Below are 26,175 nucleotides of genomic sequence, written 5' to 3'. Positions count from 1 at the left end.
AGGTGCTCGGGTTTAAGGCCTTACAGTATGTGTGTGTGTGTAATGTTACGGCTGTAAACAAGCCAAGCCGAGTCAAGTTGGGCGTGAAGTTAAACAAGCCAACTTGGCTTGACTTGTTTATTTTAATGAGATGAAAAGTCAAGCTCGGCTCGCTTATTTTGACGAGATGAAAAGTCAAGTTCGTCTTGAAAAAAGCTCAAGCAAGCTCGTAGCTCGTTAAAATTTTTATTCTTTTTACATATATTGATATATAACAGGATTTATTTATTAAATGTATTATTTTTAGTTTTCTTAAAATCGATATAAAATGAGCCATCAAAGTCATTTGTCACCTCTAGGATTTTATCATAAACTACTCTTCTTGCCTTCCATAGAATGGTAACATTTAAAAAAGAATATTACTCAGATTTGGGCGGTGCGCATTAAGCAATGACAGCAAGAAAAATTATGTGAATTGGAAAGGAATCTATTTAATCATAAAAAGGTTACAGTATGTTGAATAGAAAACATGAACGTATGCTACTCCAGTATAACAATACAATATAAGTAAAATAGATAGCGGGAGAAAATAACTCCATTACTTCCTTCATGATTCAAACCACTTCCGACTTGCATAAGACTGAGCCATTAATTATTTGGTTTCGGGTCTGGTTGACTCACCTAGCTGTGGTTTACATTCCATACTTTCTTCATCCATGAATTTTACCTGTAAAGACCTTTTCTTTTGTCGTCGACAAGCATGGAGGCCGCATAGTAAAACTACCCCCAAAAGAGGGATCATTATTACAAGAATGAGCGTGTGATGAAAGCTATTATTATATTTCTTCACCATATTTTGACTTTCACAAAGTTTCAATCCTGTAACATTTCCACACAGACCTGGATTGCCTTGGAATACTTGTATGGACGAATTCATGAAGATAGCAAATGAGGTTGGAACTGGACCTACCAGCTCATTGTAAGACAGGTTGACATCAATCCCACTATGCAATTTTCCAAAGGCATTAGGAATTGAACCAGACAATCTATTATGCGAAAGGTTCAAACTTTCCAAACTCACTAAACTTTGAATTTCAGATGGTATCTCGTCTGTGAGTGAATTCCAAGATAAATCAAGTGTGGTGAGGTTACTTAATTTACCAACCTCAGATGGGATTTTCCCATTGAACTTGTTATTACTAAGATTCAAGTAATGAATTTGTTTCCACTCATCAATGTATTTTGGTATCGGCCCGTCCAATCTGTTTGAGGATAGATCGAGAGCAAGGAGATTATGAAGTGACCCAAGCTCTTGAGGAATAACACCTGAAAGTTGGTTGTCTTTCAAGGACAAATACATCATACCTTTCATCTTTCCAAATTCATTTGGAATCTCACCAACCAAATTATTTGATGAAAGATCAAGCCTTTGAAGTCGAGTTGAATTTCCAAACTCAAGGGGTATGTAACCACTGATGTTGTTATATCCCATCCCTAAGGCTGTCAGATTCTTGCATTTAGTCCAGTTTTGAGACAAATTCCCATGAAAACTGTTATAAGTAACGTCAAGACGATCTAAACTTGGATATACCCCGAAGCTATTCGATATGTCTCCGGTAAATTGATTAAAATCAAAGTTACCTCTTATTAAGCTGGAGCAATCTCTTATGCCTATTGGTATGGGACCGGTGAGTCGATTATGACTTACTGATAAATACTGAAGCACTTCTCCATGGCACAAATCATCTGGTAAATGACCAAACAATTGATTGTTGTCAATTTCTAGCTCAAGCATGACTGGACTTGACAGTCCTTGTGGTATAGGACCGGATAAATTGTTCACACGAAGATACAAATATTGTAGGCCTCTCAGGTTTTTTAGGGATGGAGGGATAGAACCACTTAGTTGGTTTTCGCTCAGCGCTAGCTGAGTGAGAGACTTCAAATTCCCTAGTTCGGTAGGAATGGATCCAGAGAGTTGATTTTGGTACAAGTGTAGGAGATCCAAAGACTCTAAATTACCCAAAGATGAAGGAATTGGGCCGGAGAGGTTGTTTGCAAAGAGGCTGAGCCTCCTAAGTGAGACTAGGCTCCCGAGTTCTTGTGGGATCGAACCAGTCAAATTATTTTGGAAAATGTACAAGACAGTAAGTCGCTTCAAATTCCCAATGGTAGGTGGGATAGTACCACTCAGAGAATTGTTACTGATATACATTTCCACAAGATTGACAAGGTGTCCAAACTCATGTGGAATTTGACCAGAAAGCATGTTATCATCAAGGTATAAGTAAGCCAAGTTTCTTAAGTTACCCATTGTTGGAGGCAGTTCTCCTTCCAAGGAATTATCATACAACGCAAGCTCGGAGAGAGAGGTCAGTTGACCAATCTCTTGTGGTATCGACCCATTTAATTGATTTTCAAAGAGGTGGAGGGTCTGGAGATTGGCTAACATCCCAATTTCCGGTGGGATTGCCCCCGAAAACTTATTTCCTGAAAGATCAAGATAAACAAGTTTGGACAGTAGCCGGATTTGTGCGGGGATTGGACCAGAAAAGTGGTTTACACTAAGCTCAAAACGAGAAAGATTGTGGAGAAACGAGAACGGGAACTGGTCAAGAGTTCCGTTTAAATCTAATGTTGTAAGGTTCAACGTGTGAACGGTCCAATCATCATTGCAACCGACACCAAACCATGAAGTGCATGGAGTGGAAGCGATAGCATTCATAGGGAGGGGAGTCCAAGAAGAATATAGTGGGGAGTTGTTTGGAGTTTGAAGGCTAGCTTTCCATTTAAGAAGAGCGTTGGCCTCCTCCAAAGATGCAAAAGCAAACTTTGAAGGTGAAATGATTAGCAAAGCTAGAGATAAAAGTAACAAGTGTGTACAAGACATCATTCGCCTTGTCATGTTTTCTTGATTTTAAAAATGATGGGTTGTGTGTTCTAATTTATACTCGAGCGACTAACCTTATCTCCGGGCAATGCCATATTTCCACAAGGAGTGTGCTTTACTTTGAGAGAAATAAATAGTTATCGTTGTTACGTGAAGAGTGTTTATTAATTGAGGAATAATGTCCTTTAGCAAACGACTTAGATTTAGAGCATTAAAGTTATTGACGTGCTTCACACTGTAGGAAAAGCTGGGCCTCATAAGAACTAAAAAGTAAATAAATAATTTAAATGAATGAACGTGGTACATGCCGTGAGTACTAACCAGTTGAATTTGAGAAATATGGAAAGAAAAGGTCGTTGGTATTAATTCTTATGTGGGGTTATTAGATCACTTTCGTATGATATTATGGATACCTATATTGACTCAAAGTCAAGATAAAGAGACAATTTAATTTCTTTTGAAAGATATCAGATACAAACAAAAAGTAAAACACCCGTCAAACCGGTCGTCTTATTGGGTCACCAGTCGGCCAGATTATAGGTCGGATCAGATTTTATAACCGGATGAATTCTAATTATAATCATATATATTTTTATACATATAACGTATATGTAATAATAAATAATAATTTATATCAATGTGTGTATAAGAATTAATAGCAGTACTCTTTAGCGCATTTGAGTTTTATTCATTCAAACAAATTACAATAATAATAATCTTTTGACTAGCTGGGGGCAAAGCATGATACACACAATCTCAAAGTCATGGGTTCGAAACACATATCTAGTATTTATCTCAAAGTCTTAGCTTCGAAACACTTTACTTAATTTTTGAATTTGAACAAAATTAAAGCCCAATTTTAAAACTCATCCCATCGGCTCACCAAAACAGAATTCAGCTCCAACTTGCACCTTAAAAGCCCATGGAACCAACTGCCAATTATTCAAGTTATGATTGCCTTCCAATAAAATAAATAATACTTTTTTAAAATGTCGATTTGGTTAAATTTGACCCAACTAAATCCGACTATTGATTAATAGGACCAATTAGCTAAAAAAAATCACAGGCTTAAGAAGGCCTACGGCTTAGGAAGGCCAAGCGATTAATCCCCGCCTAAGTCTGATATTTACAATGATGGTTAAAACAAGCATATATGTGTATGTATTTAACATGGTTTAAAAAGTATAAATTTATTAATAAAGTTATGAATATTTATAGTTATACAGTAACATATATAATTTTTTATTTTTACCAACAGCTATGTTTTGAAATTTCATATTTCTAACAGCTATGTTAAACAAAATAATAAACTATTATAAATATATAACCCTTCTTTTCGTTGTTAACCTCTTCTTCATTTCCTTCAATTTATCACATAAATAAGAGCACCAATAATGATTAAAATTAAATCCAGCATACTTTACCTCCTAAAATGATTTCTCAAATATATCATTTATCAATATAGCCAAAATGATGTCCTAATGATTTTGAAACTAAAATACATAAGCAAGCAATTGATGGACCCCCATACGTGAGAGGAGTCGAGTATTGGAGTTTCAAAAGAGAAACACATGTATACAGAGAGAGGTCGTGAAAATGGAGCCAATTTTCTATACCTTATTAGTTACTTTAAGCGATAATTTAAGATGAGCTAGCAGCTTTTCAATTGCATTGACCATTTCGTATACTTTATATAAAGGCGTGATGCATCGAGTAAAACGGGTCTTTCACCTAAATCAGGGCTGGCTCTAAGAAAAAAAAAATTGGGTTGAAAACGAAATTTTTTTTGGGCCTTAATTAAATCAGTATTTTGTTGGGTTTAAACAATTTAATTTTGATATGGGCTTATTTGATTATAATTTAGGTTGTGTAAAAAACTTTTGTATAAAACTATGACTAAATATGTCACAAAAGATACTAGAACCCATAACCTTTTAGTTGGGAGTAATACATCTTTGCCACTAGACCAAGCTAGTGCGTTATGTAATTGAGTTTAAACACTAAATATACATATCGTTTTAATAAAAAATACATATAATTTTTTTTAAAAGAAAATTTGGGTCTAGCGAGGTGTCGGGCCTATGATCGTCGACCACACAGCCCCCCTTAGGGCCGACCCTGAGTCCTAAACAAAAATGCACATATGTCGTAAGTGATTTGTCGCCTATGAAGCACGGTGACGGCTCCGATGGTAGGGTACCCGTCCCGGGGACGTATGGGGGACGGAAATGCGATGGGGACGTTTCCTAAACGAACCTGGTTAATGGGGACGGATCCAAAACCGTTTCGGAGACATTTCTATAGCGAATAACGTGGTGGACGGGCCAAATAGCATACTCCAGCGATGAATTCCGGCGCCGGTGATAGCAATGCTTGCCGGAAAATCCATGAAGAAGGGGAAGAACAGTGGCGGCTGGAACTAGAGTGGTTTAGTTTTTTTTAGGTTAAATAAACTTTAGGTTTAACATTTAACCCCCTTGATCTTTTACTTATTTGCATCTAGCCTCTAAAAACTTGTTAACTTTTACATAAAAAGTATTAAATTAGGTTATGCATTTTAACATTTAACCCTATCTATCTAGACTAGTTTACATTTGGTCCTCAACTTATAATTTTATACATAAAATGTTTAAAATGACATTATATATATATATATATATATATATATATATATATATATATATTGTTGTTGGTACATGTTTGTCAGTAGTTCATAGTCTTGTAATTGTAATCGAGTCTGTATTGTAATTGTGTATTTGATTATGTTTTTGTTTGTGTAACTAGCGAAGTTGTCAACAAGTTCGCTCAGGCGAACTTGTTGAACAAGCGAAGTTGTCAACAAGTTCGCTCAGGCGAACTTGTTGAATATGCGAAGTTACAGACAACTTCGCCTGTGGCGAAGTTGTCGTGTATATATTGATTGTTACAGCCGAATCGTCGAGGAGAAGAGTTTAGGGTTTCAGTCAAGTGTTTGAGTTTAAGCAGACGTGTTTGCTAGTTCCAGTGTCTGTAATAGTGACTACGAGTCACGTGTTCGGTTAATAATATTACGTGTTTGATTCATTGCTTGTGTTATTCTATATCTACACTCGTAACCTACTTACGCAGGGATTCCGCACCTGCGTTGTTAGAGAACATCCCGTGTACGATCCGTCCAGGAACCTACAATTGGTATCAGAGCCATCGGCTCGATTGTGAGGTTCGGGATTTCACGCGGGTGTAGTTTCGTCTCGTTTGACCTATTCGTGAGACGTATTTTTGTTGGGATTGTGTTCTACTAGTGCTTGACAGTCTTTTTCAAGCCTTAGCATTGATCGGGAGCTTCTGGTTTGAAGAAAACAGATCTGGAAAAACTTCCAGGTTCATCGGGCGAACTTGCTGATCTTCAGGCGAAGTTGTTGAATTCAGGCGAAGTTGCCGTCACTGGAATTAGGGTTTTTTGGCGAAGATATAAAGTTTGGCGAAGTTAACCACAACTTCGCTCAACTCATAAGTTCGCCTTAGCGAAGTTATCCGCAACTTCGCTTCACACTTAAGTTCGCAGATTTCATAAGTTCGCCTTAGCGAAGTTATCCACAACTTCGCTTACTACCCAAGTTCGCTCAACTCATAAGTTCGCCAGAGCTAAGCGAAGTTAACTTTAACTTCGCCAATTCAAGCGAATTAAAGACCTCAGCGAAGTTCTCTGTTCAGCGAAGTTGACCTTCAAGCGAAGTTATTCTTAACTTCGCCAACTGAGCTGTTTTAATATTTTTTTTGTTTTTCCAGGTTTTTCAGGTTTTTGCAAGGATGTCGTCGATCAATATCTCCGACTTGGTCAAGATGGAAGTAGAAGCGGGGTCTGCCACTAAGGCCCCGAGGCTGATGAAGGGAACTGACTTCGTGGCATGGAAGGACAGATTCATCCAATACATCAAATACCAGGATGCCAAAATGTGGGTGTGCATCCAGGATGGATATATCCCTCCAACTGCGCAATACGAAGGTCGCGATGTGGTTAAGAAGTACAGCAAAATGGAGGACGAAGAGAAGAAAATGTACGAGGCCGAAAGCAAGGCCCATGCTGCGATAACAATGGCACTTCCTCAAGAGGTTCTCCATACGTTCCGAAAGTACACTTCTGCGAGAGAGCTTTGGGATGCTCTTGAAAATAGATTCGAGGGGAATGTGGGTATACGTGCATCAAAGATCAAACTCTTAAAAACCCAGTTCTCCGTCTTCAAATTTTTGAAGAACGAATCACTGGATGATATTATCACCAGATACTATCATCTAATGACAGAGCTCAGCAATTATTCAATTGCTTACCGAGAAGAAGAGATCGTTGAAAAGCTTCTCGATGCTCTCCCACCGAAGTGGGAAATGTACACCGTCCTTATGAGGGAAGACAGAGACTTTCCAAATTGTGATCTTGAAACGGCAGTAAACAAGCTCAGAACTTATGAGCTTAATATGGTTCGAAAGGAAACACCAACAGATCAGATACAAGACCCTGGTATGTATGGTGCTAAGGTTAACTCAGGCTCAAGTTCAAGGCCTGAATCTGCTGCTTTTTACTCGAAAGGGGAGTCAGGCTCTGACTCGTCTCATGAAGGAAAAGTTTCTGTAAACACGAATGGTGATGTATGTTTCGTTGCTGGAGGATCTAGTACTTCAAAGCCTCAAGCATCCACAAGTAGTTTTTCTGCAAATGCATCTAGCAATAGTTATTCCAAGATGCCTATGAGTGTAAAATCTGCTGAAGAGCAGTTTGCAGTCTATGCATCATTCATTGCTTCCTATGAAAACTACATCCAGGGGAAGATTGTGGACCCTGCTGTTCTGGATGAGGATTATGACCAGATCGATGCTGATGATCTGGAGGAGATGGATTTGCAATGGCAAATGGCCATGATAGTGAGGAGAGTCAAGCGTTTCATGAATAAGACGGGGAGAAAGTTTGTTGGTGGTCGGACCGGGTTCGACAAGTCCAAGGTAAGGTGCTATAATTGTCAACAGTACGGGCACTTTGCCAAGGAATGCAGAAATGAGAGGGTTGAACGAGGACAAGGTCGACCTACACAACATTCTGGAGTTAACAGAGAGATTAACGCCATGTTGACCAGAGAAGCAGGTGAGTACAACTGGAACTCGCATTCAAGTGGTTCTGGTGAGCAAGCGAACATGGCTGAGGCTGATATGAAAGAATGTGAGAAGGTTGAAGGAATTGAGAAAGCTACTGAAGAAGAAACAGCTTTCATGGCAAATGACAAAGATAATCGCTCCGAGGTAAGTCCTAAAACTATTTGTACTAGTTGTGAGAATTTGTCTGAGCAACTTAAAACAATAACTAATCAGTATGTCCATTTAGATGCTGACTTTAAAACTGTTAAAGAAGATCACCATTTTACGAAAGCAAGAGAAACGAGTTATAAAATTAAAATAAAAGCATGTGAAAAAGACGTTCAAAGCTTAAAAATTAAACTTGCTGAGAAAATTGAAATAATTGATCTTAGTTATGAAGTTTTGGAGGAAAAAACTAAAGTGATTGCTGATCGGGATAAACAGATTGCTGACCACCAGGTAAAGGTGGTGGAACTGAACCGCAAACTTGAGCAGTTCAGGAATTCCTCAGCCATCCTTGATCACCTCGTGAGTGATCCAGGTACCTCTGCAAAGAGGGGAGGAATCGGATATAATGAAGTTCCACCACCCTTTAACCACAACTATACTTATAATCCGAGTGTTCAGAAATCTGTCGATTTCGAAGTTCCTCAGACAACTCCAATCAAGATTACAAAACCAAGTGTTAGCTGTGGAGAAACAAGCTCGAAAGTTTCTAATGTGAATAATTCTGTTTTGAGTCCAGTCTCATCGGATTCGGATAAGTTGTCCGAATCTGATCAGACAAAAGAGAAGGTAGGGTTACCCACCGATGGAGATAAAAATGAAGTTTCTAAAAAGAGTTCTCCACTCAATCCGTACGTCCCACCTTATGTGAGACGAACGGCTGGTAACACTGCCTCTACATCCAAACCAACATTTGACAAGAAAATGGAGAGTAGATGTTGCTTTAGATGTAACAAGTTAGGACATCTAGTTGCAGATTGTCCTTTGAAACCGAGATTTAGAGATGTGAAGCCAAATAAAAATGAGAATAAGCGTCATTTTGTTCCTGCTAAAAATGAAAACTTTAAAAAATGCCAAAATGTAACGAATTCAAATTTTCATAAAAACCAACCTCATTTTTACAACCAAACCACAAGAAATAACACTTTCTATTCTCAAAGGTTTGGAAGGCATTACACTCAATCTGCAGGGAGATTCCCTAACAGGACGTACAGAAATTATCCTGATGCTAACTTGAGAAAGCCAGGATACGGGATGTATCGATCCAAGACCAATTGGTCTTGGGTCCCAAGATTCTAACTCTTTGTTTTATGGTGCAGGAACAGTTGAACAGGGCTGCAAACAATCTTTGGATTGTAGATAGCGGCTGTTCCAGGCACATGACAGGCAACAAACACTTGTTGCAAGACTTAAAACCTGTTCAGGGAGCTAGAGTTAGTTTTGCTGGTGAAAGCGGAGGAAGGATTACCGGTAGAGGAACTGTGTCGAATGGGAAAATGACACTTGAAAACGTAAATTTTGTGGAGGAATTAAAGCACAATCTGCTGAGTGTGTCGCAGATCTGTGATAAAGAATACACTGTCCATTTCACTAAGAATGAAGCGATTGTATTGAAGCCTGGTTTTCATATACCAGAAGAATGGATAGTAATGAAAGCTCCACGTGAAACGAATACATACGTGATGGATATGAGGTCTACTGAAATGGCCACCGGAGAATCATGCTTAATGACAAAGGCAAGCGAATCTGAATCAGAATTATGGCACAGGAGAATGGGACATATTCATCTTCGTAAGATGAACTACATTGTCAAAAATGGGCTTGTGATGGGCGTTCCCTTAAAGAGTTTTAACTTTGAAGATAAATGCATAGCGTGCAAGAAGGGAAAACAACACAAGAAAAGCCATCTCACCAAGACGATCAACTCAATTGCTGGTACTCTAGAACTACTTCATATGGATCTCTTCGGTCCGGTGAATGTACAAAGTCTAGGCGGTACTTCTTACTGCTTGGTGATAACTGATGATTACTCGCGATACTCGTGGGTATATTTTCTGAAAACGAAAGACGAGACGACTCAGATGGTAAAGAATCTCATTACAAAAGTCGAGAATGTCATGAGTAAATCAGTTAAATTCATCAGAAGCGACAATGGGACAGAGTTCAAGAACTTTGAGATGGAAATCTTTTGTCTACAGAAGGGTATTGAGCATCAATACAGCGCTCCGTATACGCCACAACTTAACGGAGTAGCTGAAAGGAAGAACCGAACGTTGATTGAAGGAGCCAGAACTATGCTGGCAGACTCAAAGCTTCCTGTGATGTTCTGGGCTGAAGCAGTGGCTACAGCCTGCTATGTTCTGAATCGGGTGTTAACAGTTAAGAGACTTGGAAAAACTTGTTACGAGCTTATGCACGGTAGGAAGCCCAACTTGTGCGGTCTTGAACCATTTGGTTCTCCTTGTTCGATTTTGAAGACTAACTCGAAATTTGGTGAAGTAGCCGATGAGGGAATCCTAGTCGGTTATGTTGTTGGGACTCCCAACAGACGGGTCTTCAATACGACAACTTGCAAGGTGGAGGTGGTGTGTAACACCGACATTACTAGTTATCAACCGCCAAAACCAAGCAATGGACCTGCTGAGCTTTTTGACTATGTTAAACTGTTTAAGTCGTTTAACGTACCTAATTTGGAAATTACTGAAGAAGACGAAAGAGTTGTGACGAAGATGATATTTGATGAGGAAGAGGAGCTAGTGCAACATCAGATGACAGAAAAATCTCAGCCTTCCACATCAAACTCTATCGATACCCCTGCATCCTCAGCTGGAGATGAGTTTATTAATCCTTTTCACTCTCAGCCTGAAACAACCATTGATGAGATCTCTTCAAACTTGGAAGACAATTTGCATGTCAGTGCTGTTCCGACCACTAGAATTCACAAAGATCACCCACTGGAAAATGTTATAGGTGATGTGTCCTCTAGTGTACAAACCAGAAGTAGCTTGAATGAGCACACCTGTGTTTATACAAGCATTAAAGATACAGGTATTATGAATGAATGTTTGTACTCTTGCTTCATAAGCCAAATTGAACCGAAGAATTATCAAATGGCTTTGAAGGACAGCTCGTGGGTCGAAGCTATGCAAGAAGAGTTGGCTCAGTTCGAGAAAATGGAAGTTTGGACTTTGGTCGAAAAACCAAAGAATGTGCATGCTATAGGCACGAAATGGGTGTTCAAGTGCAAGAGAGATGAAAAGGGGATTATTGTGAGAAATAAGGCGAGGCTGGTTGTTAAAGGTTTTAATCAGCAAGAGGGTATTGACTACAATGAGGTTTTCGCTCCTGTTGCCCGGTTAGAAGCGATTCGATTGTTTTTGGCGTTTGCTGCTTTCAAAAAGATGAAGGTGTTTCAGTTGGATGTAAAGAGTGCGTTTCTTAACGGGAAAGTTGACGAGGTTGTGTATGTTGAGCAACCACCGGGTTTTCCTGACCCAGACTTTCCTGATCATGTATACAGGTTGAGCAAGGCGTTATATGGTTTACATCAGGCACCTCGTGCCTGGTATTCAACGTTATCGGACTACTTGCTGGAAAATGGTTTTGAAAGGGGTTTGATCGACAGTACGCTGTTTGTGAAGAGAGAAGGATGTGACTTCTTACTGGTTCAAGTCTACGTGGATGACATCATTTTTGCTGCATCAAGAGTATCCATGTGTCAAGATTTTGAGGCTGTCATGAAGAAACGATTCGAGATGAGTGCTATGGGTGAACTAACTTTCTTTCTAGGATTGCAGGTTGATCAGAAGAAAGATGGGATGTTCATTCATCAAACAAAGTATGTTCATGATGTGCTGAAAAGATTCAAGATGGAGGACAGTTCTCCATATGACACTCCAATCTGCGTCAATCACAAATTGGGAGCTGAATCAGATGGTGACACAGATGTGGACCCTACTCTGTATCGGGCGATAATAGGTTCTTTAATGTATTTAACTGCTTCTAGGCCTGATATAATGTTTTCTGTTTGTCTTTGTGCTCGCTTTCAGGCAAACCCAAAGGAATCTCACATGAAAGGTGTGAAGAGGATTTTGCGGTATCTCAAGGGCAAGCCGAAACTAGGATTGTGGTACCCAAAGGGAGGAGACGTTGAACTGGTGGCATATACTGATTCTGATTATGGAGGTTGTAATCAGAGTCGGAAGTCAACAACAGGAGGCTGTCAGTTTCTTGGAGGAAGATTAGTTTCCTGGCAGTGCAAGAAACAGACGTCAGTTGCAATTTCAACTTGCGAAGCTGAATACATGGCAGCATCCAACTGCTGCTCTCAGGTTTTATGGATTCAGCAACAATTGCGCGACTATGGTCTGAATTTCTTACTCACTCCTATTTTAATTGATAACACTGCCGCCATCTCAGTAATTAACAATCCCGTGAAGCACAGTAAAACTAAGCATATTGACATTCGTCATCACTTCATACGGGATTGTGCTGAGAAGAAACTGATCAAGATCGAAAAAGTTGATACACTTGAAAATTTTGCTGACTTGTTTACAAAAGCGTTTGATAAATCCAGATTTCAAAACCTACTTGAGCTAAATGGGATGATCAATCCCGAGTAACCATGTCTTTGTTTTTGATTAAAAAAAAAAAAAAAAAAAAAAAAAAAAAAAAAAAATGTGTGTCTTTATTGCTTAAAATTAGTCGGTTATCTCAGTTTGATGGACATCTCCTCGGATATGTTTTGGTCCTTGTTTTCGACTTAGGAAATGAGGATAGCCATTAACCGGAAGACTGAAAGTAACTGGGGCAGTGTTGACATGTTTTTCTTTCAGTTGCTGAAAATTAGTCGGTCATTCTTAGTAAGAAGGACACATACTTGTATGTGGTCGGTCCAGCTGATCCAATGGATCTTCAGGATAGCCGTTTACCTGATGACTTTGACATGATTGGGGCGATTGAATTCAAAATTTTTTTAGGGAAATGAAATTACTTTTCAAGTCTATTACTTCGTAAGAAGTTCTTTGCTGTGTTTAAAAGAAAATTGATCCAACCTTGGAAAATGATATATATACTGACTATGTGTGCCTAACTAGTGAAGTTAATAAGCTTAAAAGGCTTTAGAACAGTCATTGTATGTCATGGTAATTTTAATGGTGCGTAAAAGTAGATGTGATACTAACTTAAATTTACTCGAATTTATGTGGAAACCTCTTAAGAGTTTTGTATGTCTTCATACATATCTTTTCGAAGGATAGGCAGAAAAGCAACTACCCAGTCATACACGAGCCCGTGAGTGTTCTGATTCCCGTGAAGAAAGCATTTAAAGACACTGCAGTGATCCAGATTCGGGACTTGCAGTAGTTGAGTACTCCGATGAAAATTCTTAGGTTTGATTAAAAAAAAAAAAAAAAAAAAAAAAAAAAAAAAAAAAACATGTATAATTTTTGTACTTATGAGAAATAGTGACAATAAACACGAGAACCGAAACTTCTCAAGATTTCTCAAGTTTGGAGTAAGAAGAAAACGGGAAGCAGACAACGAGTATCTACAAGTTAATCAGACACTATGGGTCGAAGTCAATTCGGGGTGACTTGGGTATAGCCAAATACGCTTTGAGAATAGATAGAAGGCATCATTACCTCTGAGTTGTTGCCAACTTAAATTTTTGAGCTTAACTGTACCTTAATCCGTATCACAGAAACAATGAAAACCATTTAAGTTATTACATGCTTACAACCTGTTTCTCTATGTCATAATACAGCCAAACACGGATCCAAGTGACAGTCACATAGTTAGTATGATTCCTGTTCGGATCTTTTCTAAAACGTAGTGGTCCCTGACTAGACTGAAATTTGATCCCTTATTTCGTTAAAATTTTATAAGTATTTTCTGTTTTTGTAGTTATATTTTTATTGTTGGTTACTGGGTCTTGATCATTTTTGTTTAACTCTTTTTGGTAACTTATAAGGATATATTCAAGATTTTTTCAAACTGAAAGGGTTGTTTTTGTAAATATCGGGCGAAGTTGTTGAATCGGCGAAGTTGTACTTAACTTCGCTTAGGCGAAGTTAAGAATAACTTCGCCTGAACCAACTCAGCCCTATAAAAGGGGTTTTCAACAGTGAAATTTTTTTTATTAACTTTTTTCCGGCGAACTTATCCTTAATTCCGGTTAACCTTTTTTATATATACACTTTCGATTTCGATCTTTTGTTCCTTGTTTCTACTATACTGAGTGGTATGTGTTGTCGATTTCATTCTTTCATTCACTTTATACTTTTACCCGGTTAGAGACCTCGGGTCGTCTAACCCTCGAAACCAAGTTTTTTTCGACCTCTCGTTACGTGTTCATGGACGATCTTTTCATCCATACACCTTTGAAATATGTTGTTCTTCATGTTTCTATCGTTTAATCGGTCCGAAAACATCGGATTTCGACCTCAGAATCCGAACAGTCGCCGATTCTGTTTCAGGCGAAGTTATGGTTTTGGCGAAGTTAATCTCAACTTCGCCAGACGCTTAAGTTCGCCTAGGGCGAAGTTATCCACAACTTCGCCTGGGCGAAGTTAACCACAACTTCGCCGTGGCGAAGTTATCATCAACTTCGCCTTGGCAAAGTTATCCACAACTTCGCCCTGGCGAACTTAACTGTAACTTCGCCGTGGCGAAGTTATCCTTATCTTCGCCTATATCCTTTTCTTTTAACTGTTTTTTTTTGACGAATTTACTGATGATGCGAAGTTGTCCCCAACTTCGCCTCAACTTTAATTTCGCCTGTGTATCTTACATCACAACTTCGCACTTGCTACACTGCGAACTTGTGAGTTACGTAAAACGTCTCTAACTTGATTTGTTTTGTGCAGATATGGCTGCTGTTGGAGGTGCTGGAGGTGATGATGGTGATGAGCAACGACAATTCTTCCCAGCTCATAACCAATACATCACTTTGGATCCAGACGCACGAGGCGTTGAAGACTATAGGGAGATTATCACATTTCTCCAACGATCACGAGTTTTTCACGCGATCACTAATACACTACCCATATCTCTGCCCAACATTCAAGATTTCTGGCAGACGGTGTATTATGATTGCAGACCGGAGCCTCCAGTGATGCGAGCAACTGTCAATGGTCATGCCATACAGTTTTCCTCGGAAGACATACGGTTGGCTCTGCAGTTCGGTGTAGAAACGAGAGACGACCCAACGGAATTCGTAGCTCCTTTCCGTGACGGAGCATACTTGAGAATGGGTTATTCGGGTCCGCTGGGGGACTCGCAGAGGAGGAAAGGCTTTCTGCTGGACCAATGGCGCTTTCTGATGCACATGTTAATTGTGTGCATGTCCGGCAGGAAAGCAGGAACAGACGGGATGGGTGCGACGATGCAATCTGCCATGACGGCCCTGACTTACAATCGTCGTTACTCTTTTAGTCAGATGATTTTCTATGAGATTGATCGTCAGAGACGGGCGACGGCGCGAGAACGATTTATCATGTATCCGCGATTTCTTCAAATGATTATTAATCATGTCGCTCCGTCTCTACCGCAACGGCGCCCTATTCGATATGTTGAGTGTGTAACAAAGCGTATTTTTGCTCAATGTAGGACGTCGAGCACTCGTAGCAACCCTGAACGCCGTCCAAGGCATACTCCGCTTTTCGGGTATCTCATCAACCCGGAGTATGTTCCTGCAGGAGGGGATGAGTTCAGGGATCCCCAACCACATCAGGCGGCAGCACCTCATGCTGTAGCAGCTGCGCCTGTTGTCTCTTCTGCTGCTATGCCAGCTACTATTGCACAGACTATGTCCACGGCTGAAAACGTTGATCTGGATGCTGCTTTCAGTGGACACGGTTTGTTTGATATGGGTATCTCGGGTCCTCAATTTATGGATGCTTCTACAGCAGCTACTTCGGTAGCTGAATCCGAGTTAGATGAAACGTTTGCTGAGGCCAGACGGCTATTGGTGACTCGTGAAAGGATTTCGGGTAAGAGGCCGAGAGTTGATGACGAGGAGGGAGATGAGGAAGAAGCGGTACAACTTGTGATGAGACGTTCGCGACGAGAACGACTAGGTATGGCTACTGGAGCGGGGGAGACTTCAAGGCATGTACGTTTTGCTCCGCCTGTCTTGTCAGGTATGTCACTTCTTCCTACTACTGCACAGGTTACGACTGTCGAAGCGTCAGCTCCAGCAGTGGTGTCTCTACCACCACAACCGTTTGATCCACCGGTGGTAGTCGCACGCTTCGTTGATTCGACTATCACAACAACTGCAGGGTTACCAAGTGTACCACCTGCGGTCACTGCTGCTACTGATGTTCCACCAACTCCACTGCCTACTTCAGATGCTGAACGGATTACATCACTAGAGCGTATTGTTGCCGAACAGTCTAAGACTATTGAACGCCTAGTGGAATCCAATCGACTACAAGCTGCCCTCCTGGTCGAACACGGAAGAATAATTGATGCCTTCAAGGATTACTTGGCATCTCAGGGGGAGAAGACGTGTAGGGGCGATGAGTTGAGAACGAAAAGACGAGAAGATCATGACGATGATCCCAATGCACCTTCGGGTGCAGGTGGTGAGCTGCCAAGAACCTCTCAGGCTCTTGGGGCTTCCACAACTGAGGGGGAGTCTACAGATGTAGATGATGATGATGTTGGAGTTATGGGTGATGATGCTGATGTTGAGGACGTTATCGATGCTTTAAAGGAGTTGGATGATGAGGAAGACGATGAGTTTATGGATGATGACGACGTGTTGCCCGTGGATGAGATTGAGAGGATTGGGGAAAAGATTAATGTGGAAAATGTGTTAGAAGAAGGTGAGATAATGGATGATGATGTTGAGCATGACATTCCCGAAGTGGAAAAGTCGGGTGTTGGTGATGAAACGGTGTTGGATGAGACGGTGTGGGAAGAGCAGCCTAGATGGAAGGAAGAATATGCTCATTGGTTTGTCAAGACCAAGAAGCCTGCTGTTCCAACCATGTTCAGAAAGAGCTACAACATTAAAGGGTATGCAGAGGCGAAAAAGGGGATTATTTGTTGGATCAATGATGAACAGCTCAAGTTGTTTGTGGTGAAGCGTTATGATGGCGTTCAATATTTCAAGAGAATGTTGAGATCGTTCAACACATTGCCTGAATGCGAAGTAAAAGATTTGGCCAGGTTGGGCCTGATAAACCGAAACAACGACAATATGGCTAGAATGATTGAGAAGATAATGTGGAAAGAAGGAGTAAAAGAAAAGAAGTTTGAGTTGCTAAAGCCACAAAAGGGAAAATTAGTGAAGGATACAGAGAGAGGTATGAGAGCAGATGGTAAACCGTGGATGGTGATGAAGTACAAACCAGTCCGATGTATCAAGGAGGTACCCATGAAAGCTATGCCTCGAGATGTGCTGAAAGATTTGAAATGGTGGTTTGTGGACTGTGAGACTGCAGAGGCAGTAATGGAGGACGAGGATGAACAAGAACTGCTTCGGGTTTACGACCCGATGCATCTTGTTAACCTGTCGCAAGCTGATCTGGAAGTACTCAACAACAAGAAGATCTTCTACATTCCTGCTTGGAAGGATCAAGCTAGGAGATATCAAAGTGTAGTGACAGTATGTGTGAAAGAAGGGGCGCACGCTTAGAGATGCAGATTACAAGACTCGAGTTTTGAAGAATCAAGATATGAAGCTACTGCCAAGGGGGAGTCTGTTGGTACATGTTTGTCAGTAGTTCATAGTCTTGTAATTGTAATCGAGTCTGTATTGTAATTGTGTATTTGATTATGTTTTTGTTTGTGTAACTAGCGAAGTTGTCAACAAGTTCGCTCAGGCGAACTTGTTGAACAAGCGAAGTTGTCAACAAGTTCGCTCAGGCGAACTTGTTGAATATGCGAAGTTACAGACAACTTCGCCTGTGGCGAAGTTGTCGTGTATATATTGATTGTTACAGCCGAATCGTCGAGGAGAAGAGTTTAGGGTTTCAGTCAAGTGTTTGAGTTTAAGCAGACGTGTTTGCTAGTTCCAGTGTCTGTAATAGTGACTACGAGTCACGTGTTCGGTTAATAATATTACGTGTTTGATTCATTGCTTGTGTTATTCTATATCTACACTCGTAACCTACTTACGCAGGGATTCCGCACCTGCGTTGTTAGAGAACATCCCGTGTACGATCCGTCCAGGAACCTACAATAATTATCTATATATATATATATATATATATATTGTTACTAATTAATTATCTATATTTAATATATTTTTATTTTTATATTTTTTTTGTTGTGTCTTTTCCGTATCCATATCTTGGATTTTTTATTTTTGTCGTTTCCCATACCCGTAACGTTCCCCGTACCCGTGCTACATAGGTCGTCGCTAGGGCACATTGGCTTACAAGTGCGATGAATACATGCAAATTAGTAAAAGTATGACATCACAAAAGTTTTTATATATATTATCGAAATTTTTTCATACGAAATTCTAAGAAGCCAAACAATATGCTTCCTCACTTCACAGCATCTCCATCTCTCTCGCCCATGTCATGTGGCCAGTGGCGGATCTAGAACCATATATCAGGGGTAACGCTCAAAAAATTTTTTTAACCGTATTTCATACAATGTAAACTAAATAAAAGTAGAAACACGATAATAAATAAATTTAAACACATAAGCTGCATATTTCTCCCATTCGGTTTTTTAAAGCTTGAAATTGAGCCATCACATCATCTTCTTTTACTTTATCAAGCGTTTCTCTTTCGACCACACAAATTAAAGTACTGTTCAAATACTCATCACCCATTCGATTGTGCAAATCCGTCTTGATAAGCTTCATTTTAGAAAAACATTTTTCAGCGGTTGCGGTTGCAACCAGTAAAACCAACGCTAGCTTCAATATACGATAAACCAAAGGAAAAGTGACGTGTTTTCCGGTTTCCACAATTACACGAGCAAGGTCACACATTCCACCCAATTTTGCAAATTTATCATCTTCCTTTAAAGTGTGATAACAGGTTGTAAGATCACCTGAAATACACCCTCTTTCTTCATTACTAAAGTTATTCGGATACATATAAGAAAATGCCACTATATTTGATATGTCAAACTTAGAAAACGAATCACTAGGATTTAAACCGGACATATTTTCTATCAAACTAGTGGAGACCTCACTAAATCTATTTTCATGTTCTTGAATTTGCATATCCAAATGGTATTAAAAACTTCAACCTCAAAATAATGTCGATTAGTAATGATATTCTTTCGGTTTCGTTGATTGCCATAACTTTCCGTCATATCCAACATCTTAATCTTGTTTTTTTCACAATAAAATGTCACTCTAGCCAACATCTAGTCAAACCCGTTTTGTCTTTAGATTATTCAATGCTCGGTTTGTCCCACTTATCAACTTAGACGCTCCTAACAAGTTTTGATTTTTTTAAAGATGTTTTGATGGAGCATTTGTGATGTCTAAAATATCGTTTAACAAGTGTATATAAAAAACAAAATCAAGACTCTTAAAATACTTAAGAATACTTTTCGCATTAGTTCATTGTTGCACACTCTCTCCATCTTCTTTAATAAAAGCAATTACCTCAACAACTTTCGGGAATAATTTTAACAAACTTACGATTGTTCTATATTGACAATTTATACAAACAATTATAATTTTAGTTAAAAGTTGAAGAATACATAAATTGAGAAACTATAGGTCGAACCTTGAAAGAGTGTTCGAACCGGTGAACCACCTCTTCTCCGCTGTAGCGTGGAGCGGTGGAGGTCACCTGGTCAGGTGACCGAAGGAGGAGAAGGGCAAACTGACAGAGGGCAACCCGCAGCAACGCAGTGGTGTCTAGTCACGATGGTGGCAGTTTTGATTAATTGAGGACCGGAAATTTTGTTTTAAGTGTAACATATATTATTTTAAAGGCTAATGGGGTTTTATTGGTTTGAGCTTTAAACCTTTGTTTGGGCTTTAGTTGGGTTGAATTGTTAATTTGGTTGGGCTTAAAACGCATAGGGGTAACGTTATTTTTTTTTCAGGGGTAACGGAACACGAAAACCGACCTACAAGTTATTTTTTTACGTTTGAGGGGTAGCGGAGGGGTACGCTACCCCTCCTATTACACTACATCCGCCACTGTCTAAGGTGACCTGGATATTCTACCATTATGCCAAGAACAATTGCATCATATGCCCTTTAAATTTGGCATGCATATTTTAGTGTAACGGGCTCTAATACACCACGCTATACAATGGTGGATCTAGTGTATATCCAGGACAAGGATGGCTCGTGGGACAGCTAAAATAAGTTAGGGCTTTAGGCCCTCACTTAATTAATGCCTTCAAGTCCAAAAAACATTATATATAGATATATTACACAATAGGTAAAGTAAACTCAAAGTAGTGTAGTTGTAGGTTTGGTTGTTATCAAAGTATAGGTTATGAGTTCAAAACTTGTAATAAGCAATTTTTTTTTCTTAACAATTGTCATGAAAAGAGCAAAATCTTGTTTCGATTTAGGCCTCCACATTCGTTGACCCGGCCCTGATCCAGGAGTTGCCCGGGTTACCCCTCAATCTATGGTGAAGTGCAAACTTAGTGTAATTTCTTCTTCTTCTTTATTTTATGTACTAGGATATCCCTAAGCAAATATCAGGTTACACCTAAAGAATATTGAGATGAAAAGAAGTAAAATTGAGATAGCTGGATACTTTTATCTGCTGTCACAAGAGACTCCGCTAAAAGCCGGAACCTTGGATGTGAAGAAGATGACACATGACCTAATATTAATATTGATTTATAATAATTGGGTCTTATTAATTTTAACTAGAGCCCATTTCACTTGAAAAAAAATGATCAATGAATTAAAAAGGAAGTGTTGTTAAATCGTAATGGGCCTTTTTAGATAGTGAATGTTAAAAGTTTTTTTTTTCATTTATTTATTTCTTTTAAAGTTTGTTTATATTGATTTTGGAATAAGTATTTCGTTTTATCAAAACATTTTAATAGTATTTTTTAATTGTTAGGATGTTAAGTAAATATTTAAATAATATTTTTTTTGTGGTCCATTGTCTAAATTTATTGTTGCTTCTTTAAAAATTGTTTTTTTTTTCAAGTCATTTACTTATCAATATCAATATGATATTAATTATTAAAAAAAAATATCAAGGCCTTTAAATATCAATTTGATATTAAGGTAATGCGAAAAGAAGTTGAGGTTTTGACGTTTATAATACATTGATTATTAAAAGGTTCTGGTTCTATCATAGGCCATGTGTAAAAAAAATTGAGATTACCTCTGAATTTTTTTTCTAGATCCGTCACTTACGCTATATCTATCCCCATATTCAACCAAGTCTTAAAAGAAAAGTGTGTTGCCAACAATACTATAGTGAATGAGACAGCACCCAAAATGGTAAGATCTTGCATATGGAATGTACTTGAAAGGGCTACAATAGTAAAAGGTTTTGCATATCCAAAAAAAACCTATAGATGGTGGAATTTAAACTCCATCACGCAAGAAAATATGTTGAGAGAGCCTTTGGGGTTCTCTAAGCTCGATAACAAACTATATGAGTTCTAGCAAGAGCTTTGAGTGTCACACCCTAACTTAGGGCCTAGGAGTTTGATCATTAGTTGGTACATGTTTTGTAAATATATCAGAGTTTAGGGTTGTAAAGCGGAAGTCTTGATTAAAATATTAATATATTCCAAAAGTCGGGAATTAAACACCCAGTAGTTGTTACAAAAGTGTTTGAACTTGTAAAACCATAATTTACAGTATTTTAATAATATAAACTTCAATTGATCCATCAGATCTTCTAATGGCTATCCATCGTCTCCAAACACCTATTCCTGATTACATCTAAAACGGTTTATAAAACACGTCAGCAACACATGTTGGTGAACACGTTGACACTAAAATAATTTATATACTTAATTATCCCCTCAGATATCTTATGACCCAATCCATCATGGCTTAGGAAATAACTGAGTTATGAAAGTCTGAATTACTATTACAAGCTCCACCTCAACTTGAAACCTCTCAGCAAAAACCGCAGCGTTCGAGTACTTAGCAACTACCAATATAAGAGTATCCTCACTCAAACATTACTTAGGTCTGGCTCAACGTGACGGAGACATAATCAGGCGTGGGGCGGTGTGTCCACCGTCTACCCACATATAAAAGGATCCAGACAAACGTATAAGATAACCTAAGGGCCAACGATTTCCTTTGCTTATAAAGTTTTAGGGATATGTAGTCCCATACAAACATTTGTAAGACTTATATAAAAGTTTTGAGTGTATTCACGCTTATGAAGAGTTTAGATGTGTTCACCTTTGTTCTTGATCGGTGGTCTCATTGAGTTATACTTGTTTGTTACCTCGGACCTATAGTACGAGAATAACCTTTTATAAATAACTCGATCAACGATCTAGCTTTAAACCTTTAGTCTATTTGCATAACCTTTACCTTGATGATTATTTCTTTATAAAATATATGGACCTTTAGTCCCCTTTTTGTCTATCATTCATATGCTACGTTACTTCTTCAGGAAGAAACGTATATACTGAATTTCTTCTTCAAGAAGAAACATTATAAAAACTTTATATGATAAAGAAACAATGTTATAACTATACCGTTGTCTTATAAAAACTGTATTTCACTTATTATCAGCTCAATGTGTGGGTTATATTCCTGACTAGGGTCTAAGCCAAATATAATAAAATAATCGGACAACACCCTACCTTGTATAGATACTTTTATAAGAAATTCCTAGTCTTGACGCGGGCAGAACTCCTACTTATCGTCGGGTAATCAAGGCAATAAGCCGAAAGAACTTCTACTACTTGCACGCACTTCGAGACAACGAGCGATTCGGATCGTCGGAATGTGGCACAAACTTCGAGGATGAGTGTGAGTATTATAAGGTGTTCTTGGGATGCTCCAAGGTAGAACCTGATCACCCTATTTACAGGGCGAATTTCTGACCCATCGTGTATCACGATGTAGAAGAAAACACTCCATCACGTAGCGCGATGGACTTAATACTCGCCATTGATTATTATATTTCGTCGCGTATCGTGACGAAAGCTTGGGTTGGCCGTCGCGTAGCGCGACGCCTCCCACTAGGCTTGATGACTCGACACGTAGACTTGGCACGTGTCGCCACATGGTGACACATGTCACAATTACTTAACCTGGTCATCGCGTATCGCGATGATCCTTAAGCTCAGGCGGTGGAGTACCGCCGACACCGCCATTTCTGGGATATTGTGAAATACCCATCGCTTATCACGATGGGTTGCTTCCTGATTCATCACATAGGGCGATGGGTCTTGATTTCCATATTTTTTATTTTAAGTCTTTTGACTTTAGAAATTTACATTTTTGGCTCAAAATTTAGAGATGTTACATTGAGATTGAAAGTCATAAGGATATTATGCATGCATGCATCATACTACTTAATATGATTGTAAAGGATGAATGTCACACCATATCTAGTTGGTCGGATGTCGACGACAAAGAATCACAAGCTTATGAACATGGAGCCACAATAGAAATTTCAATGTTAACAGGAAACATTTTAAGGTTTGTATGTAGTATGATGGGGAAGCTCACCAATCACCTCGAACGATTTGGTGGAACATATCTAGTATCTTAAACATTATCCATACTTATGTTTTGCGATAATTCAAAAAATGTCCAATTTATCATTATTTTTATATTGTAATGTTTAATTTTTGTATTTTTAATGTATTTTGTTTTAGTGTATGTAGTGTGTGTAACATCCAAACTTCCACAAAATAAAAAAAAATTGTTATTACTAAATGGATGTTTTACTTTGAATTCAAGAATTTAAGATGTGGTTATAGGCTTAGAAGAAACAGAGAATGGGTTTTAGGAATAGGGATGGCAATGGATCGGGTTTGGGTTGGGTTTAGGTATTACCATACCCATACCCGGTTTTAAAAGTCCATCCCAAATCCGTCGGGCCGTTTTAATCGGGTAATTACCCGATTAAAATCTAATGTTGTAAGGTTCAAATCTAATGTTGTAAGGTTCAACGTGTGAACGGTCCAATCATCATTGCAACCGACACCAAACCATGAAGTGCATGGAGTGGAAGCGATAGCATTCATAGGGAGGGGAGTCCAAGAAGAATATAGTGGGGAGTTGTTTGGAGTTTGAAGGCTAGCTTTCCATTTAAGGAGAGCATTGGCTTCTTCCAAAGAGGCAGAGGCAAAATATGGTTTGGATGGTAATGGAAAAATTAGTAGAGCTAAAGATGGAAGTAGCAAATTTAAACAAGACATTATTTTGTTTTTCATATTGTTTTGAAAAATGATGGTTTGCGTGTTCTAATTTATTGCACTTGAGAGGCTAACCTTTTCTAACAGGCCTTTTGAATGTGAGAAAAATGTAGTGGGCCATAATTAAGGAGTGTGTTTTACTTTTGAGGGAAGTAAATGTCTTTTAGGCTTTTAGCAAAGAAAATTCTTGACGTACTCGGTACTCCACAGTCCACACACTCTTTGTAGTGATGTGTGGACTACTAACGTTGACTCAAAGTCAATACGAAAAATAGTAACGAATAACATAATATGATAGCTCTCCAAGACTTCTTGTATATTTTGCAAGATGTAAGATATTAAATCACTCACAATGTAAATATTCTTTAAAAGATCTCCACGATAAGATGAATCAAGTGTCCTATAATATAAAATTTATATAATGGTAATCTTTTAGTACTGTAGTAGGATTTTATAGGAATCTCACAAAATTTATAGTTAAAATCTATGGTGTCACTTAACTTTTATTAAATATTTTACAGTTTAAAATTTGGTAAATTGGAAATATATAATCTCACTTTTTGTGTATTGGTCGATAATAATCTCATCTTTAAAAATCACTACCAACGGTCCAACCTTTCAACTATTTTTGTTTCAATGGACCTCCGTTAAAAAACACTTAATGTTGTTAAGTTTCTTTCCAAGTTTCAAACCAACGTTTAGGGCTTTTGATCGGAAGAATGATACGAGTCGACTAATGTAAAACTTATCTCGGAACGCTGATCCAAACAAAGAAACAATGTTTTAATTCGGGTGTTTGAATTTCCAATTAACAAAATTAAGCTATTTGACCGTTTCAAGTCGACTCGTATCTTTCTTCCAATTAAAAGCCCTAAAACATCAGTTTTAAACTCGGAAAAAACTTAACGACATTAAACGGATGTCCATTGAGACAAAAAAATAGTTTGAAGGTTAAACCGTTTATAGTGATTTTTAAATATGAGAATATTATCGGCTAATACACAATATGTGAAATTATTTATTTCCATTTTGCGTTAAATTTTCAAGTTTCTTTGAAATTAAATGACTAAAATGAAACACATATGAATCTTAATATTACATTGTGAATATTTTATGAAAATTAACTTAAAGTAAACGTTAAGTGTTTTTTAACGGATGTCCATTGAGACAAAGAAATAGTTGGAAGGTTTAACTGTTGATAGTAATTTATAAATATGAGACTATTATAAGTTAATGCACAATAGATAAGATTATTTATTTTCAATTTGCATTAAATTTTTAAGTTTTTTTGAAATTAAATGACCAAAATGAAACATTATGAATCTTAATATTACCTTGTGAATATTTTATGAAAATTAACTTATAGTATGAGGTATTAGTGAGAAAAATCTACTAAACATTAACCAAGCTTTTTTTATTAAAACAAAATGTTTCATTTTAAGTCATATCGATAAAAAAAAAATCATTAACTAGTAAATACGATTTATATATGTTGCAAGAAGGAGGCCACTTATTATTAAAAATTATAGTATATTTATATAAAAAATAAAATAAAAAAGAGATCACAATACTGAAACATTCAATAAAAGGTGAGTGAATTTAAGCATAAAAGGAACAAAAAAAAAGTTTATGTAGCTCTAATAAAATATTTGAAAATTTTGATTACTATTAGGTGAAAAATTCATAGTATTTTGGGCAAAATAATATGTTATAATTAATTAACACTTAAAAATTTAAAGACTTACTCTAGTCGAAAAGTGAAAGAGAGAAGAGATCTAAGAGGTGTTTGTTTTTTTATAAAAGATCTTTTTGGCTTCTTTTGTCTGAGTCGCACAGACATTTAGGTTTGCAAATTGTTTGTTTTCCGGAAGACATTTCAATAAAAAAGG

At 38.1% G+C, this 26,175-nt stretch overlaps 1 protein-coding gene across 1 annotated transcript in view; it reads right to left on the bottom strand.

The window, feature by feature from the left end:
• Positions 1-260: 260 nt before the first annotated feature.
• The window catches only part of LOC143554832 (uncharacterized), a 40,359-nt gene continuing 14,444 nt past the window's right edge, over positions 261-26,175 (bottom strand). The window contains exons 5-6 of the mRNA XM_077044508.1: positions 676-2,424; positions 261-385 (exon numbers count right to left, since the gene is read on the bottom strand). Of these exons, the coding sequence (XP_076900623.1) occupies positions 261-385; positions 676-2,424 (1,874 nt within the window). The remainder of the gene's footprint in view (positions 386-675; positions 2,425-26,175) is intronic.

Source organism: Bidens hawaiensis, unplaced genomic scaffold (assembly GCF_021521415.1).
Source record: "Bidens hawaiensis isolate Kalapana, Puna unplaced genomic scaffold, B.hawaiensis_p1.1 tig00017856_1, whole genome shotgun sequence".
In the NCBI taxonomy this organism is placed as follows: Eukaryota; Viridiplantae; Streptophyta; class Magnoliopsida; order Asterales; family Asteraceae; genus Bidens; species Bidens hawaiensis.
The sequence above is the reverse complement of the archived record's forward strand: the minus strand, read 5'-3'. Positions and strand labels throughout refer to the sequence as shown.